The 17,453-nt window shown below is 41.1% G+C and overlaps 1 protein-coding gene across 1 annotated transcript in view; it reads left to right on the forward strand.

Annotated features, from left to right (window-relative positions):
- Positions 1-17,453, forward strand: part of ptprdb (protein tyrosine phosphatase receptor type Db) — an 89,665-nt gene that overhangs the window by 22,774 nt on the left and 49,438 nt on the right. The window contains exons 3-4 of the mRNA XM_085357022.1: positions 13,282-13,427; positions 15,991-16,132. Coding sequence (XP_085213148.1) covers positions 13,282-13,427; positions 15,991-16,132 — 288 coding nt within the window. The remainder of the gene's footprint in view (positions 1-13,281; positions 13,428-15,990; positions 16,133-17,453) is intronic.

The raw sequence follows: 17,453 nt of genomic DNA on the forward strand, positions 1-17,453 counted from the left end.
AGATGCACATGACAACAAACCTCCAAAGTATGTAAAGTGTAAAAAATATAATAAAATGCTTTTTTATAAACTGTTGCTGTAATTTATTGTACATTGTGATTCATTGCTTCATTGCTAAAGCTAATTGTATATATTATATGTTATATATACAGTGGGGCAAAAAAGTATTTAGTCAGCCACCGATTGTTTACAAATTCTTTACAAATCCTACCATGTGAATTCATGGATTTTTTTTTCACATTCTGTCTCTCACAGTTGAAGTGTACCTCTGGTGCAAATTACTGACCTCTGTCATCATTTTAAGTGGGGGAACTTGCACAATTGGTGGCTGACTAAATACTTTTTTGCCCCACTGTAGCAGTTTGTGTTTCATAGACCACTATTCCAGATATCACATCCCTACTATATGTGTGTGTGTTTGTGTGAGTTTATACATCTGTGCATGAGTGTATGTTTGGTAGCAGGTTTGATACAAGGCCAGATGTTTTTGTCCATCCCAGTATTACTTGGCATGGATAGACAGACCACATATGGCAAATCAGATAATTTCCCTACTGCTTGTGTAATTGTGATTATACCATGTGCGTGTGTGTGTGTGTGTGTGTGTGTGTGTGTGTGTGTGTGTGTGTGTGTGTGTGTGTGTGTGTGTGTGTGTGTGTGTGTGTGTGTATCCATGTGTGATCCCTGTGGCTCATCACATCATCCAATCCTCATCCGATATATTTGTCAAGGAAATTTACATGCACATTAGCATACTGGGTATAGTCACATCCTGGACGAAACTATAGCTGCAATTACTGCAAATCGTTACTTTTAATGTTACTGAACAAAAAAAGAATTTATTCATTTATTTATGTATTTTTTGTTTGTTTGTTTATGAAAGGATGGATTTTCCCACAGCCTAAGTTGATGTCATCAAAATGCTCAATATGTGTAACCACTGGCTAAATTAAAACTGAAAGACAATTAGTTTATTAATAGTCCATTTTGGAATTTTAAAATTTTGATTTTTTTTTTTATTTGTGCTCTAATGATTACAAGATAGTTGGTGATTCGTTTTCTTAAGCATAAGCTAGTTTACCAATAGTTTAAGCTTAGCTTGTTTAACTGAATTAATTTACAAGATCAAATCTGTACAAAAATCTGTATTGAGACACATTTTTGATCTCATGAAGAACATGTGTCCTACGTGTCCTACCAACATTATTAATAAGTGTAAAGAATTAAAATCTTTACCAGGTGTTTCTTGTCTCCAGTAATTGTCCACAAAATTTTTGGTATTTTAAATTTGCATTTTCATCTGCATTTATGAAACTGTGGAAACAAAAAAGCTACATTTCAGTGTTGTGATTTTTTTCATTATCAACAAAACGGAATATTTGTGATATGGAGGAAGGTCAGTTCTATCTATTTGTGCCAATGAAAAAAAATTAAAGCAGCTTTCTCTGATAATAAATAGAACAGAATAGAATAGAACACTTTTTTAAATAACTGGAGACTGTATAGATTGACAGACCGCCGGGAGCTGCTGAGAGGGACAAACGTGGCTCTGGAGATTTTGGAAACCAAAAACGTCGTGTTGAGTTGATGTGCTTGGAAACATATCCAGACTTTTTGAGAGAGAGACATGGCCAGGTCTGACTATTCAGGTTGACAATTAGCAATGAGGATCTTATAGCAGAGATGATGAAATGCTCCGGTCTGAGTTGAGACTAAGCATAAAAGACATTAAGGCATAAGAGGAATGTGGGAGTACTAAAAGACTTGATACTCAGAAAGGGAGTAATGTAAGAGGAAAAGGCTGCTAGTCAAGCTTTATGAGTCTTTTAAACATCCAGGAGTTATACTTTTTCAGTCAAAATGGTATCTAGTGGAAATTTCATTCCGTGTATTTGTTTTGAAATGCTTGTTGCATAAGTATATAATACATGAAGCATGCGTAGCTGTTTGTGGTTATAGAATAGAGCACATTTTTCATCATCACCTTCTAAAGCAGGCATACATATGCACAAAGCTGCTGTAATGACACACAAGTGCAGGCTTCAGTCAGCCATTTCCATCCTGCAATGTTTTAAAAGTACACAGTCACCCAGAGCACAGTTATAGCACACACACGCACACATATTCGCAAACCACTCTTGTTTTCCTTTCAGCCTCCTGCCCTCTTGTCCCACGTGTAAGTTCCAGGGTCGGCCAGTTAAGGCCCAGTCATCCATCAAAACAATGATGCTCCCACAGTTCCTCTATGAGAGTTCGGGGAGCAGCACAGATGCGACAAGGGGGGAAAGGATTCATACTTTGCCTTCTCTGTCTATGTTTTTCTTTTCTCCTGCCCTCATCTCATTCGTTGTGACTTTCTCCATTGCTCTTTTGGCGCTCGCTCTCTGCCTCCTCTCAGCACATCCATGTAATCTGGTGAGAAAGAAGGGACAGAGGGCTTGAAAGGGGGCAGTGGGATGTTTCTTCCCCTTTTTATCTCATTGTGTATGACATTCAGAGCTTCTTTTAATATCAACAGTAGGGACTCTGAGATTTGAATACTGAGGATTCAAACAGGGGTGCTGGGACACACTGGCATCTTTGGTCTTCAAAATGTGGCGACATGTTTTGAAATGTTAAATTCATTCTAAAAATTGCTTTCAGTTGTGCTTATCTCTCCTTAAACTTAATGCAGAAGGAATAAAACACATTTGAAGGATAATAGGGTTTTCTAGAAAAAGAGGCCACATTTGATTTTTTTATGTGTATGTGGCATAAAATGTTACTAAATTCTAGAAATCCCGACGACATCGACGCCCTTGCTCGACACCCAAGTTACTCGTATAGTTACACTAGAGTATTATGACGCAATCAAATGGAACAGTATCCCATGTGCATAGCTGGAAACCTTGCATGACTTCACCATATGTGCATTCTGCACACAAGCGCTGGTACGACTGTGCAAGCAGTGCACTGAGCTTGCATATGTGATTTCACGTTTTTATTTTTTTAATTCACCCTCTTTTACTCTCCACCTCTCCCCCCACACACTTTTCTTTCTCTGTGTTTCTGTGCGCGTGCATGTATATGACATCTATCTGGTGGATTAAGAGTAATGCCCTAATCCTGTCACAATCTAGGCCACTGCCACACGTACGCATCAAGATACGAGAAACTCCATCTCTCTGCGTATCATTCAGGGTGAGCGGGAACAAAACAACAACAGGGTTTCTTTCTGCTGGCCTGCATTTGCCCCCAAAAACCACTGGGTTGCCATGCTTCCCCATGTGGCTTGGATGTATCAGTGAAAACTCCAGCCCGCAGTATGTGAAACACAACACAAAGAAACAGCTCATGTTTCAGAGGCTTACAGTAGGGATGGCATTATCGAGTCGCAGCCATGTGCTTTCGTAAGGGGACTGTACATTTTGAAACCAAGCAAGAGTTTTTTAACATTTTGCCTGAGGAAGATTTCAGTAATGTGAAACTTTCCCTCAGCTTCGTCACTTCATTAATGTGTTGTAAAAACTGGGCAGCTCCGATTTATCTATTTTGAAAGGTTTTTGTATAAAGGGAAAAAACACAGGAGATTCAATAAACTCCTTAGTCTTTTTGTTCTTGTTGTTTTTTACTAGAAAAAATAATCTTTTCATTCATATTAGACAAGCGCACAACACTAGAAACAAAGAACTTGCTCATGTGGTGACCGATTGACCTGTCACCCTCTGAACACATTGCCATTGCCAGTATTTACTTGGCCTTTTGGACAAGCTTAAAGTGAGAGATGGTTGGCTCAGAATGCTACAGTGACAGTGGAGCTAGCTTTTCTTACTTTCACACACACACACACACACACATGCACACATAAAGAAAATAAGTAAATGTAGCTTTTCCTATTTGACATTTCATCCACATAAATTTTATTTTAGGTCACTTTGAAAGGAGATTTTGAAAAACCAGAGTGAAGATTTTGTTTTCCAACATCAAATGTTTGTGCCTTTCTCTCCTTTTTTATTGGCAGACTGCATGTTCAGTATTTTTTCAGGCTCCCGAATCGCTGACATTTCGACACAGTTGAGGTTATTTTGCCACCTGTTGCTTTGGCATGCACTTGATGACAACTGACATCATTTTTTGCATTTTCATTTTCATGGAAATAGTCAGAGATATTTTAGAAAACTAACATGGAAAATTCCAATACGTGTGGATGCAGCCATAGTCAGGATTCATTGGATCAGGGTGAAGAAACAGGGTCACAGAGGTCAGGTTAGCCTAAAGGTCAGGGTCAGCGGGTTGAGCCCAAAGAATTTGTTAAGTGCGTGAAAGATATACAAGCAATTTAATTTAAGGGATTTTGTTTCTTTTGTGATTTGTATCACTTTGCTCACTGAAAGAGGAGAGTAAAGCCCCGAACCTGGTTGACATGACTGGTTATAACGTCAGCACCTGCCTAACGCAGTTTGGGCCATGATGCAGACAGTTGCTGAATTCCTCTGTAGGCTCAGATTTTCAAATGACTGGCGCACTAGTGATCAATAACAGTGTCCAACTGTTCAAAGTATAGCCCCAAACTTTATGTATGTATTTAAACTTTGTACCTATTTAGGTATGTAGCTGACATATGAATGAGTGATGTCATTCATTATTGGGTGAGGTCCAAGAAATTAAGTTGGTATGATCACACTTGTGAAACTCTCTGTAGTTTGTTATTAACATACAGTTTTTGTGTGAATTCATTGCCTTCAATGACACTTTTTTGTACTGTATACAAAGATTTTTGTAGAAATAAATATAACAGCTCCCTATTCAGTATTAAGCAAGATCCAGCAGTTGTTTTGTATAAACTGAACAGGCAGATCTAACACATTATATATCTTTTTAATTTTATCTTCGTTGTGAGTAACCCTTCTCTGTACAATCACAATGGTTTAGTTTTACATTTGAGCTTTTGTAAAAAATTTTAAAAAAGATCTTTCATTGCTTTTGAGTTGACACTGTTGGTCTCCACATGAAATCAAAAAAGTACATGCCCCTCCAGTCCTCCGCTCTACTTCAGAGCTATCAAAGGAAGCAAAGTGTAAAACAGGTTATTTAATGGATAAAGTCTTTGCTTTAGAACTGACTTCAATTCTTTACTAATACCTACATTTATATATAATACATTTTTTAAAAATGAAAATGAGTATAGACCAATAGGCGATCTGTTTACATTAGGTCCTCTGCTCCTGTATCTTAAAAATGAAAAAGGCAATATAAACATTTTTTTTTAGGCAAGTAAAGGATTTATGAATTTATGGACACATGGAGAGTAGAAGGGTTAACAGTTTTCAGAAATCTGCTCCGATAGTGGAGAAAAGGATTGGTTATAAGAAATGTGTGCAGCTCATTATTAAATGAAAATGCCATCCATCAACTTAAGTAATTTTAGTCATTATCCAAATAATTCATGGTATGTTTTCTGAAATAATTCATTATATTGTATTAAAATTCATTTTCAGTGATGATGTGTCACCTCATGCTCATCTGCTCATTTTAAATCTTTGATCTGTGCAGCAGAAGGTGACAGAAATGGGCCACATCACAAACAATTTCCAAAGTCATTAACACACGAAACTAAAATGGCAATCAAAGTTGTGTTACTTTATTTTAACTAGCTCACGCTAGGATTAAGGGCCTTACTATTAACTTTCTGGGAAATTAGCCTGTTAAATTATTGTTAAATTGACTATTTGTGATCCCTCAATTTGTTCTTTATTGTTATTAATGTCCAACCCTGAGTAAGGTGATAGGCTGAGAGCAGGACAGTGCATGTGAAACTGAAGAAATATGAAGCTTCTCAGTTTTGTGCTATCACAGGCACTGTAGCTATTAGCAGCTAGCATAGCTGTGCGCTCATCTGTGAGTAACAGAATCTGACTACCTTGTCTTAGCATTAGCTTAGCAGGTGCACTCATCTGTGTTGAGGCCTGGATAATGTTAGCTTTGCTGTAACGTAACTGACCAGTGGTCTGTAACTAATGCAGTGCGACCAGCACTGAAAACCCTCTGTTCCTCTTTATGGGAAGCCAGCTCTGACCCAGTAAAGTAGTATACCCAGTGGGAAGCCCATGTGCTTCTAATGACCTGTGTATAAAAAGAGATCCTGTTTGATTAATTCCTCCCCTTGTGTTTCTAACAAATTAACCCTGATTAACTCAGCACTAGCCAAACCCTGCGGCAGCTTGGGTGGGTAAGTGTCATGCTAATTGGATGTGCGTTAACTATCAGCAATAAAAGTGCATTTTGTCTTTCCCTGCATTAGTGTAAAAATCACAATGTTTCGTTAATGCTTGTTAACATCAGCTGGCAGTTGCTCAGAAACTCCTAATCTATGTCAAATAAGTCAAATAATAAATTCACCCAAAAAACTGCAGGGCTTTGAGTTTAAAGAAGGATGTAATACTTTGCTTTGGCTTGGTTCAAATAGACACTTAAACTTTGTGCAACCTGAATAACATCATATTTTAATGTGAAATTGTTCCAAATGTTACGGCACTTTATTGTGTAAAATTTAATTTTGCTAAGTTGAAATTGCTCATTTTGCCAAATAATTTCCAATTAATGCTTCTGTGTTCTGCAGAAGGATGATAGCTCTGTGTTTCTGTGTTTATTGGCCCAAGCAATCCAATTTCATTACCAGGACGAAAGCGAGCAGCTGATAATTTGCTCTTAATGTGTCCGTTTGATGTTAATGTGTTTTAAGTTATGGTTCTGGCCAGCTGCCCACCCATTCTCGCCTGACTATCATGGCCCTGGCTCAGTCTTCTATATTGCCCTCGTTCCTCAACTTGTCTGACAAGCCTGATTCAGTGCTCTTTTGAGTACTGATCGGCCAGCCACATTTAGATCTTTTCTCTATCCCTAACATACTAATGAATCTCAGGTGCAGCACAGATGTTTGGTAAGATCTAGTCAGCGTTTTTAGACATGATCAAAACTTCCAACACAAGTACTCACATAACCTGTTCATACGCATGATTACACGTCCACACCCAGGATTATCTATGAGTACGTAGATGAAGATGCCCCTGATTTTGATGTGATCATAAAGGTTAAAAACAATTTGATCCTCATTTCCAAACATTAGCCAGCACATAGGAAAAGCTGACCTCAGTATCTGCTCCTTTTAGCTGAAACCTTAGTCTTTCACTAATGAAAACTCAGCTTACTCCCGCTATATTTTTATATTGTTTATATTAGTTTTTCTTTTCCAATTGATATCTGCAGTATCAGGCAGAATAGTCCCATTTCGTGTTGCTCAATCCATTGCTTTTTGTTGATTTGATTTGTTCGGATCCGCCTGTCTGCTTTATGGCTTTTTCGTATTGGATCAGCTAAGTGATTGCGGGCACACAAGATGAGATATGAGGGCACATAATTTGCAGCATTTTAAAAGATGTGTAGGAATGAGTTCAGAGCCCTTAGCCTGTCCAAAATATATTGCTATTTAAGGGTTACTTTTAGTAGAAAATGTAATCAAATGAATGAAAAAGTCATCCTAGGTTTCTGTAATCAAATGCATGAGTCTTGAGAATAAAATATACATTTCAGTCGTTGTTCATTACTCGGCACATATTCATGAATTTCTCTGCGCATTAAAAGTAGACTTTTATTTATCAAACCTTTAAAGTTCCACTACTTTCCATCTGTTTTCCCTACCAAACATCAGCTCTCCATTCTTATATCTAATCACATTCCCAATCCTAGTACACTATATCCGTAAATCATGCTCCCTGAAGGTTTGTTCTAGCATCTGTTCTTACAAACCCGATCTCTCTCTCCCTCCCTCTAGGTTAAGACAGCATCTGCCAGCTATAATATGCCCCCATAGTCTCCTACACGGTGCCATTAGCTTCCTTTAGTCTGGCTATTTGTCTTTTCAAAGTGCTTCTTCACTGAGCCCCCATCACCCCATTGCGGTTAATTCCGAAATGGCATAATATTTGTCACCATTTACAAAATTAAAACTAAAAATTGGACGGAAAAGACAATGTCTAAATGTGAAAGCATGTGTGAAGAAGTCAAAATTATTCAGGTTATAGATCCTCAGTGCTACTTGGTGGTAACCAAATTCTTATGTTTCTTTTATTTTTAATTACAGGGAAGATCTGAAGATTATCTTTTTGTTTACCGTAGATCTTTAGCCATGACTCAGAAGTGGTGCAGGGACAGGAGCTGACCGAATAATTTCTGCAATCTGTTGTGTAGATTAGGTCCCACTATATGGATTGCTATGTAGGCCACCCTTCTTCCACCCCCCCACACACACTCACACCAGAGTGGAAAGATTGGCACCGTCTAATTCCCTCTAAATCTCTCTCTGTGGACCACTTAGTAGTTTTCCTTCACTTCCATCTTGGATCACATTGAAGGATGGTGTGAGGAAATGTGGTAACATATGGTAACATTCATGAGCACCTTCTCACTGTAATTGTTCTTCATTTTTCCGAGTCCATCTACATCAGCAAAACAATGAACCTGTACATATTCCGTCCCTCCTGAAAACATGTACAAATATTTAAGTTTCCTTTTGAGTTTCAGCTTCTCTCCTTTGGCCCAGATGTCAATGCTTAATCCCACCAAGTGGCACAGTCACAAAAAAAACCCTGATGATCAAGGCAAAAGACAGACCAGTTAGGACACCCAGAGGGAGGAAACCAGAGGCGGAGAACAGTGAAGATGAATTCAGAGAAAATACAGTGAAGTAACTGAAAGGGAAATCAAAGAAAAGAGAATAAGGATGAGAGCCAATAAAGAGAGGGGAGGAGAGAAGAGATGGGGAATTGCGAGGAGAGAGTTGGGAGAAGTGTGGAGCATACGGTTGGAACCCCACCTCCCTTCATAAAGTCAGTCAATGTGACAGGAAGACTTATGTAACACCCCAGAGATGGAGGGAGGAGATGGGGAAAGAGTAACAAGGAGGAGGATGAAAGATGGAGGAAGGAGAGCAGCTGTGAAGCGGGAGAAAGAAGGGATTCAGTGGTTAAAAAAACTGGGATGGGGTAGAGAGATAGAGAGGCAAAGCTTAACGTAAGACAATTAAACACGAGATATATGAAGAGAATGATCAGGGTTAGGGTGGGTAAAAAAGAAGAGGGGGATAGATAAAAAAAAAAAGCAATTGGAAAGATCTACCGTTAGTATGGCCCTGCTGCCTTTACACTTTTCATTTGTTTTGTGGGGGAGAGATTAGCAAGAGGATTAAGAGAGAGATTCTCCTGCTCTTCATTCTTTCTCTTTCTCTCATGCTCTCTCTCTCTCTCTCTCTCTCTCTCTCTCTCTCTCTCTCTCTCTCTCTCTCTCTCTCTCTCAGAGGGACACACCCATCTACTCGCTCATGCATCACACACACACACATGCATTGTAATGACACACGCAAAAAATGTTGCACATACTTTACATGTTATAGCTGCAGGCAGGTCATTATTTCTGTTCTCTGTTAATCTGCAGACTGCTTTTTTTTTCTTTTCTTTTTTTTTTTTTTCCTTTTCTTTTTTTTTGGCCTGTCCCGTTTGGCTCTTTTGCCATCAGAATTGTTGTCTAAAGGCAAAGAAAGATGCCCAACGGATTTACTTTACCAAACTGACCATCCCAGCCTTGCCGTAATGGTCCATTTGATTCACCTTTTATTGTTTATTTTATTTTCACTTACTGAATACGGGACAGACTTGACTGGGGGAAAGAAGGGGAGAAAGAAAGAGGGAAAGAGAAACAGCTGAGAAGAGGGACGGGGGAGAAGGGCAAAAGACAAAAACCAACAGAACGGGCAGAGAAAAAAAAATGCATCTATCGATCACCTGGATCACCTGCTGAGAAAGAAAAAAGAAAGCAAGCAGAAGAGAACAAGAGTAATAGAATAAACAACATCACAATGATATATGGGAATATGACAGTAAATACTAAATGTTAAACATTATTGTGCAGCACATAAGATCAACAGAACACAGTGTGCTTTGAGGTAGGAGCCAAAAAGGGTGTAGTTTGTGGGTGTGATCACCCGTGTGTACACCTGTGAGCATGGACGCGCTTGTTTTTTGTTTTTTAAAAGGTTCCTTCATGTAATAATCTGCTAGAGGGTGTGGGGGGGCCACAGCCCCGTCCTCCAGGGCATGAAGCAGGTGTGGATGAGATCAAAACTCCAGACATCCAGAGGCCCCCAGAACACAAGAGACCAAGGAAGACCAACAGAGGGGCAGCTGCGCCACTGTCCCGGAAAGAGCTGAGGAGAGTCCCAGATGAGGGCTCACTCAGCAGCCGCGGAGCAGAAGCCAGGGGGAGTTGCAGTGACGCGCCCGTGAGCTCCGCCGGCAGCCAGCTGCGCCTGAGTGACCGAGCCCCAGGCCGAGAGGCCGGGGGCACCCCACCTCCGAAGTGGCCCGAGCGAGCCCCAGGCTCCAGGCCCCGATAAGCGGCCGCCAAGGAGTGAGCCGGTGTGTACCTGGATGCCCATCCCCGGACACAAAGAACCACCAACGCACCGATGTCTGAGGGGGTCCGCCACTGGCAGGGGAAGTGGTGGTGGGGGGAGATAGGCCTCCAAACCTTGGAGGGCCTGAGATGTCCCCAGAGAGGTGGCGCCTGACACCCAACCTGACATATAGACACAGACATACAGGCACACACAGATACAAACATCCATTCCCACCCTCATGCTCTCATATGCACTTACTCCACACTCAACCAACGTGGAGACAGACATAAAGAGACGTTGTACACACGATCACACTCCCCAAGCGTACTCTACAAACCGGGTCTAGGTGCCCCCGCCCCTGGAGGGGGGAACTGCACCCAGACCCAGGTGGTGTTTCCCTTTTCCCTGCGGTGGGGGGAGGCAGACCGCCCCGACTCCGCAGCAGCAGGAAGGCTCCACACTCCAGACCGCAGTCGGACGGCCAACTCCTCCTCCTAGCCCCCCTGCTCCAGCAGGTCGCAGAGAATGGGGGTGAGAGAAGACTCCAAACCTCCCTCCACCCGCTCATTGTAATGTTGATGCATGTGTGTTCTAAGGTGCATTTAAAACCCAGGAGGGCATGGAGCTACCTGCCAGAGAGCAGCAGGTAAGCGCATGGTCCCTCCTGCTAGCCCTCAATGTCTACGTGTATTTAAAATTGAGAGGTGGGCAACGACGCCAGGGGTGGGGTGTACACCCTGATGGTACTTTGGACTCCGTGTATCGTGCCCACCCCCAAGATCCTATATGTATGTGTAATGAGAGTGTGAGTAATGTGAATGTCTAAGTTGTGGGATAAAATTGAGGCAGAGGCAGCCAGAAGGGGACAGAGGGGGGGGGGGGGTAGCCTCCTCTGCACCCTGGTGACATACCCCTACTCCAAGGCCCTGCATGTGTGGGTGGTTGTGGTGGAGCGGGAAGAGGGAGGCAGCTGGAGATGGGGAGGGAAGGAAGGGAGGGGCAAGTGACCCCTCCCTGGGGCCAGCTCCCCCGCTGACCCCAGTAGGCACCCCCATACTCCGCGACCCGCCAGGGAAAGGGGGCCCAGGCCCATCCAGACCGGGCCCAGTGCAGCAGCGCCGCCCGGCCCCACAGAGCCCGGGACAGTCCACCCAACCCCACCACAGAGAAAACTGCACCCACCCCACCATCCACTCATCTTCCAGACTACATAAGACAATAAACACCCAGGCTGAGATCTTCCTCCACCTCTCCTGTATCTCCCCCTCCTGCAGAGGGAGCTCCTGAGGAGAGGAAATCTCCTGCAAGATGCAGACTGCTTTTCTGCTTGACTGATTTGTTAACTAAGATACTAAGATACTTTTTTTACTTATATTTTTGTTTTGTATACATGTTTACCAGGAGGATCTGCGAGTTTTCTTATTTTAAAAGCTTGGCCTGATGAAGGTATTTCTTGCCTCGCAGCTGACTGAAATAAATACACGACTAATAAGTTGTCAATTTTTTTTTGGCAGTCACCGCGAGCCTGTCGATAAGCATTTAGTAGCCTAGTCGTAACCCGAAACATGCGGTTTGCATGTAATGTGGCACGGAGGATGAAGAAGAACCCGGAAACATGCACACGTTACCTTTTTCTGGCTCTCTGACACAGACGCGCACACACACACATTGTTTTAGTCAGTCATTGAGGTAGATTTGGCTGCGAGCCAGTGAGGTGTAGAGGTGATTGGGCAGCTTGGGGCTCTCCGGCTATGTTTGCCAGTACATCTGGCTCGCTCGCGCTCCGTCTCACCCCTCGGTGTCTTGCTCGCTCCCTCTACTGCTCTCCATCTGTCTCTCTCACTCGTTCCTTTTATCTCATTCACTCCTCTGTTCATTTCTTCCCACTCTTTCACACACACACTCACTCTCTCTCGCTCTCTGTTTCCTTCCCTTTTCTGAAGAGCTTAGCTTTTCTCCCTTACTCCCTCCCTCCTTTTAAACAGCAAAAAGCAATTTCTCTCCCTTTGTCAGGGCGGTTGGCGGTAAGCCCTTAAGTAGGGATTTTCTGGTTTGGCTGGAATGCCATTAGGCAAGCTGGTGGTGACGTGCCGTGACTGACGTGCCGAATCTATTTGATGTCATGATGTCACAATCCAGCGGAGGCTGCGGTTATGATATTGTTGGCGTCCCTGGAACGAGGGGCTTTAGTGGTCATGTCAGGAGTAAGTCTTCATAAATCCTTTATGGCATATAAATATTAAGCTTCTTTGGTGGTACAGGGACAGAGGGAAAAACATGGCGGAACATACACAGACACATGTACAGAGAAAAAAGGACACACACAGACACACAGACAAAGCCAACCTCGTGAACATCCAACAGAAAGATGTGCTGAAGCTGTAGAGCTACTTCAAGAAGTAGCTGACATTATACCACACACACTCACACACACACACACTTACACACATTTGGATTGTTGAAATCGTTTCCAGGCTGCATCATTGTCCTTAATTTTTCCTACTTAAACTGCATAACACATACACAGCTGCCGTCCCTCTTTCCCACTCTGTGTAAGTGCAGCACAGATCACAATCACACTTTAACTGTTACTGATGTGTAAGCAGAAGTTTGTGGTTTTATATGAAGTGATATTTGGGTGCGAAACAACAAACCAGAGAACGGAAAAACATAATAATCTATTAGAGAATATTTGTAGGAGTGCCTGTAAATAGTAGTGGTGGAAATTCTATCAAGATTGTAACTGTATGTCACAACTTATCGTTTTGCTTTGCGGCATGTGGATGTGCATCCACACAGAGTAACACGCTCAGTGTGAACCTGATGTTTGATTTATGTTTTTTTTCATGCAGCACCCCCTAGATTCACACGAACCCCAGAGGACCAGACAGGAGTCCAGGGGGGAGTCGCGTCCTTTGTGTGCCAGGCCGCAGGAGATCCACAGCCCAAGATTGTCTGGAATAAGAAAGGCAAAAAAGTCAGCAATCAGCGATTTGAGGTAAAGAAGCTGAGATACTAATGGGATTTGAAACGTTGTGTCTCCTGTAACATTAACTAACTTTTTCCCGTGGTGAAGTGCTGTGAAAGAAAATAGATTAGTGTCCAACAACAGAGATTTATTGGCTACTTGGAAGCAGCTGTGTTTGCAGTGAGTGGCCACACAGAGCACTGAGGCAAGATGACTGCTGCTACTGTCAGTTCTTGTTAGCATTTTCCTGTCATGTTTTCTTTATAATTTTTCCCACAGCCCACGATTTATTTATTTATTTTTTAGTAAAAAGACTGCTTTGGGATGTTCACCATGGCAGACCATCTGCCTCCATCTCACCCCATCTCTAGCATCCTCCTTCACTACATCCATGAAGCTTCTCTGTGGTTTACCTCTTTTCCTCCTGCCTGAGAGCTCCATCTTCAACACCGTGTGTCTAATATTCACCAAAATCCTTCCTCTACATAACTGTCCCTCTGATATATTCATCATTTCTAACTTTGTCCATTCTAGTCACTCCCATCGAAAATCTTTGCATCTTCAACTTTGCCACCTCTGGCTCGACCTCCTGTCTTTTTGTCAAACATACATCACAGCAGGTCTCACCACCATCTTGTAATCCTTCCGATTCACTCATGCTGTTATCCCTCTGTCACAAATCATCCCCAAAACTCGTCTCCACCCACTCTTCCTGCACTCACCCCTTCACCTCTCTGACGCCAGGTATTTCAACTGATCTACCCTCGCTACTTCTGCTCCTTAAATATAGCTGTTAAAAGCACCGATATAATTGGCAATCAGCTGAAATCATTTTCAGCTGTTATTGTAATCACTTAATTGTTCAAAGTACTAATGAGAATTGTGGAAAACAAAAGAGGAAGCCGAAGATAATGTGTAATTTTTATAGTTTATTGTTCATACTGAGATGTCAAATATTAATAGGTTCAGTTTATAATCTTTGGATAATGCCAGGTTAACTGTTTATGCTGTCATACAACATAGCATGAAAGTGAAAAAGGATATTCCCAAAACTATTCGTCTAAAAAAAACTTTTTAAGAACAGATGCCGAACATTATAGTCCCAGCCGGCTGACAGCGAGGATGTTCTTTTTTTGTCTTATGAAACAAAACCCTTTGACGTTGAGAACAAAAAATAATAGCTGATGAAGTCAAACCGGCCTCCTGAAAACTGTCTAAACATTCTTTAAATTTCCTGACATTTTAACAGAGCAAACGATCAATTATTTAAGAAACGTATTCATGAAACGTATTCATGAACAAGGATTATTCCAGAGCGTCAGAGCTATTGTAAAAGCTACTGACTCAATCATTGTCTAAATATAACAGGACTAGTTCTTGACACATTAGATTCCCCACTGGGAGAAAGGTGTGCTGTTTGTACAAAAATTGACATGTAGCTGTATAATGAGTGCCCATCACTATTATTATGGGATCATCTGATTGGTGGGGTTTTCTCTCTAATAATGTAGGGTCTTGCAGCATAAAGTACCCTGTTGTTGTCGTCTGTCCCTATTAAGAATAAATAAATTGGAATTGTGTGTATATATGTATACATACATATGTAGGTATATATATATATATATATATATATATATATATATATATATATATATATATATATATATATATATATATATATATATATATATATATAATCCAATGCATCTGTTTGCATACAACAACAAAAACTGTCAATTTGAACAGTTTTTTATACTGCCATACAGATGTCTGGAATGCTTCAACTTTTTCATATGTCAGTTGATGCCTGGGGCTACACTATATGAAATTCTTATGTGATCAGCCTTATTGGTTTCCCGTAGGCTCTAACCTTTGCTTTATTTCCCCACCCCACAAGTCACTCTTAGATGGAGATGTTGAATCAGCCTTGGTCCTGCTCAGCCAGTGTCACCCTCAGCTCAGGGTGCTTTTCCACTTTAATAAGTGGAGTTTCCTTCCAGGTTCAAGTTCACCTCAGTATCTTCCTGTTCATGATTAAATCCCTCGAGGAGATATTTTATTTTTAATCCAGACTATATAACATTTGGGCTACCTGCTGTATATTTCCCATTGACGTCCTGTAGGTTAGGACTTGTTGTGGGATTTATTTTTATTGGATTTCAGTCAGTGGAAACATTCCCAGAATTCAGAATCCAGATCAATTACATGCATGTATTAGACTTATGCAACAGCAGTTATAATGTGCAGTCCAGCAGATCTGAAAAATCTGGTCATTACATGTGAAAAAGAACATGAGAGATATTCAAGTGTAAGGTCTTTGCTTTTCTCCAAACCTGAGATCTGTTTTAAGCTGTGTTTTCAACGATGTCATACTTTGGATTCAGCTTTCCATAGTAAAAAAAAAAATGGGGGGAAAGCCTTAAAAACCTTTTCCTTTGCAAATACAAATGATCCAAACAAATATGCTGCCACTGAATTTTGGGAACTGCACGTTATGCACTCCTTCATCAAGGAAATCTTTGACCTTGCGCATTCTCCAATCTATAATAGAAATAGAAATTTTAGCTGCTTTAACATATTCCCCCACTAACAGGTTATAGAGTTTGATGATGGATCCGGCTCAGTCCTGAGGATCCAGCCGCTGAGGACCCCCAGAGACGAGGCAGTTTATGAATGTCACGCCTCCAGCTCTGCAGGAGAGATTACTGCCACTGCCAGACTCACTGTGTTACGAGGTCAGTGTGAACTCCCCCACACAGTTTTTCCATCCAGCTGTCTCACATCTTAGGTGGCGTTTATAATCTGTACATAAACAGCTAATAAATTGTTTATGACACACTTCATTTTATAACAAATGGGGTTTTCCTGGCTCAGAGTGAACCTTTGAGGGTTCACTCTGAGGGTAACATGAGAATTTTTATTGACGAAAAACAAAAGCATTTGTCTTTTCAGGAGTTTAGAAAGACCTCTAAAAACGAAGTAAAGTAGTCTAGTAAGCGTCTGCATCACACCTAGCTGTGCCATTTCATTTGATTGTGAATTGATCAGGCAGCAACACGCCATCCACTCTAGGTATGCAGACTAGTAGTTCATCCATCCATCCATTCTCTTCTGCTTATCCATTTCAGGGTTGCAGGAAGGGGAATGCTGAAGTATATTATGCAATTTACATACGTGTGTGTGTGTGTGTGTGTGTGTGTGTGTGTGTGTGTGTGTGTGTGTGTGTGTGTGTGTGTGTGAGAGAGAGAGAGAGAGAGAGCGGGACTTCAGTGGTTAAGAAGTTTGCCTCACAGTGAGAGGCGTGTGGGTCTGAATCTCCTGCTCCTCATCTTTCAAAAGATGAAAGGAAATGCTCTTTTCACTTTTCAACCAAAATTCTTCAATAACCCAAAGAAACAAGGGTTTCATTTTTTAACTAAATGTCAGTGTCATTTAGACTTCTGCAAAAGTCATCTTTTCAACAGCTTTTCAGTGGCTTTTTACTGGATGGATTGGCCCTGTTTAAAACCCCATCCTTTTGTTCCTAGTAATACTTCTATGCCAAAAAATTCTCCATCCATTCATCCAACCTGGTAGCTGGGAGAGGCTCCAGTCCCCCCAGCTGCCAGAGAGCGAGAGGCGGGGTACACACTGGACAGGTCGCCAGTCTGTTGCAATCTCTTTATAAAGGCAGGTTCCATGCCCATGTGCTTGATTTTGTACAACTGTGGCAATAAGGCTGACAATATGTACATGCAAAGATTAAGTAGTGCGCCTGTTTTGTCCATGTAGTATATTTGTATATACGTATACAGTATATACATCACCTCACCTTTAGACCTTAAAGGTGAGTTGCCTCAATGCACTTTATATTGTAAGGTAAAGACCCTCCAAGACCCTCCAATAGTACAGAAATATATATATATATATATATATATATATATATATATATATATATATATATATATATATATATATATATATATATGTATATATGTATATATATATATATATATATATATATATATATATGTATATATGTATGTATATATATATATATATATATATATATATATA

Source organism: Diplotaxodon limnothrissa, linkage group LG6 (assembly GCF_057381915.1).
Source record: "Diplotaxodon limnothrissa isolate DT_005_m linkage group LG6, D_limnothrissa_male_GT1.1, whole genome shotgun sequence".
NCBI classification, from domain to species: Eukaryota; Metazoa; Chordata; class Actinopteri; order Cichliformes; family Cichlidae; genus Diplotaxodon; species Diplotaxodon limnothrissa.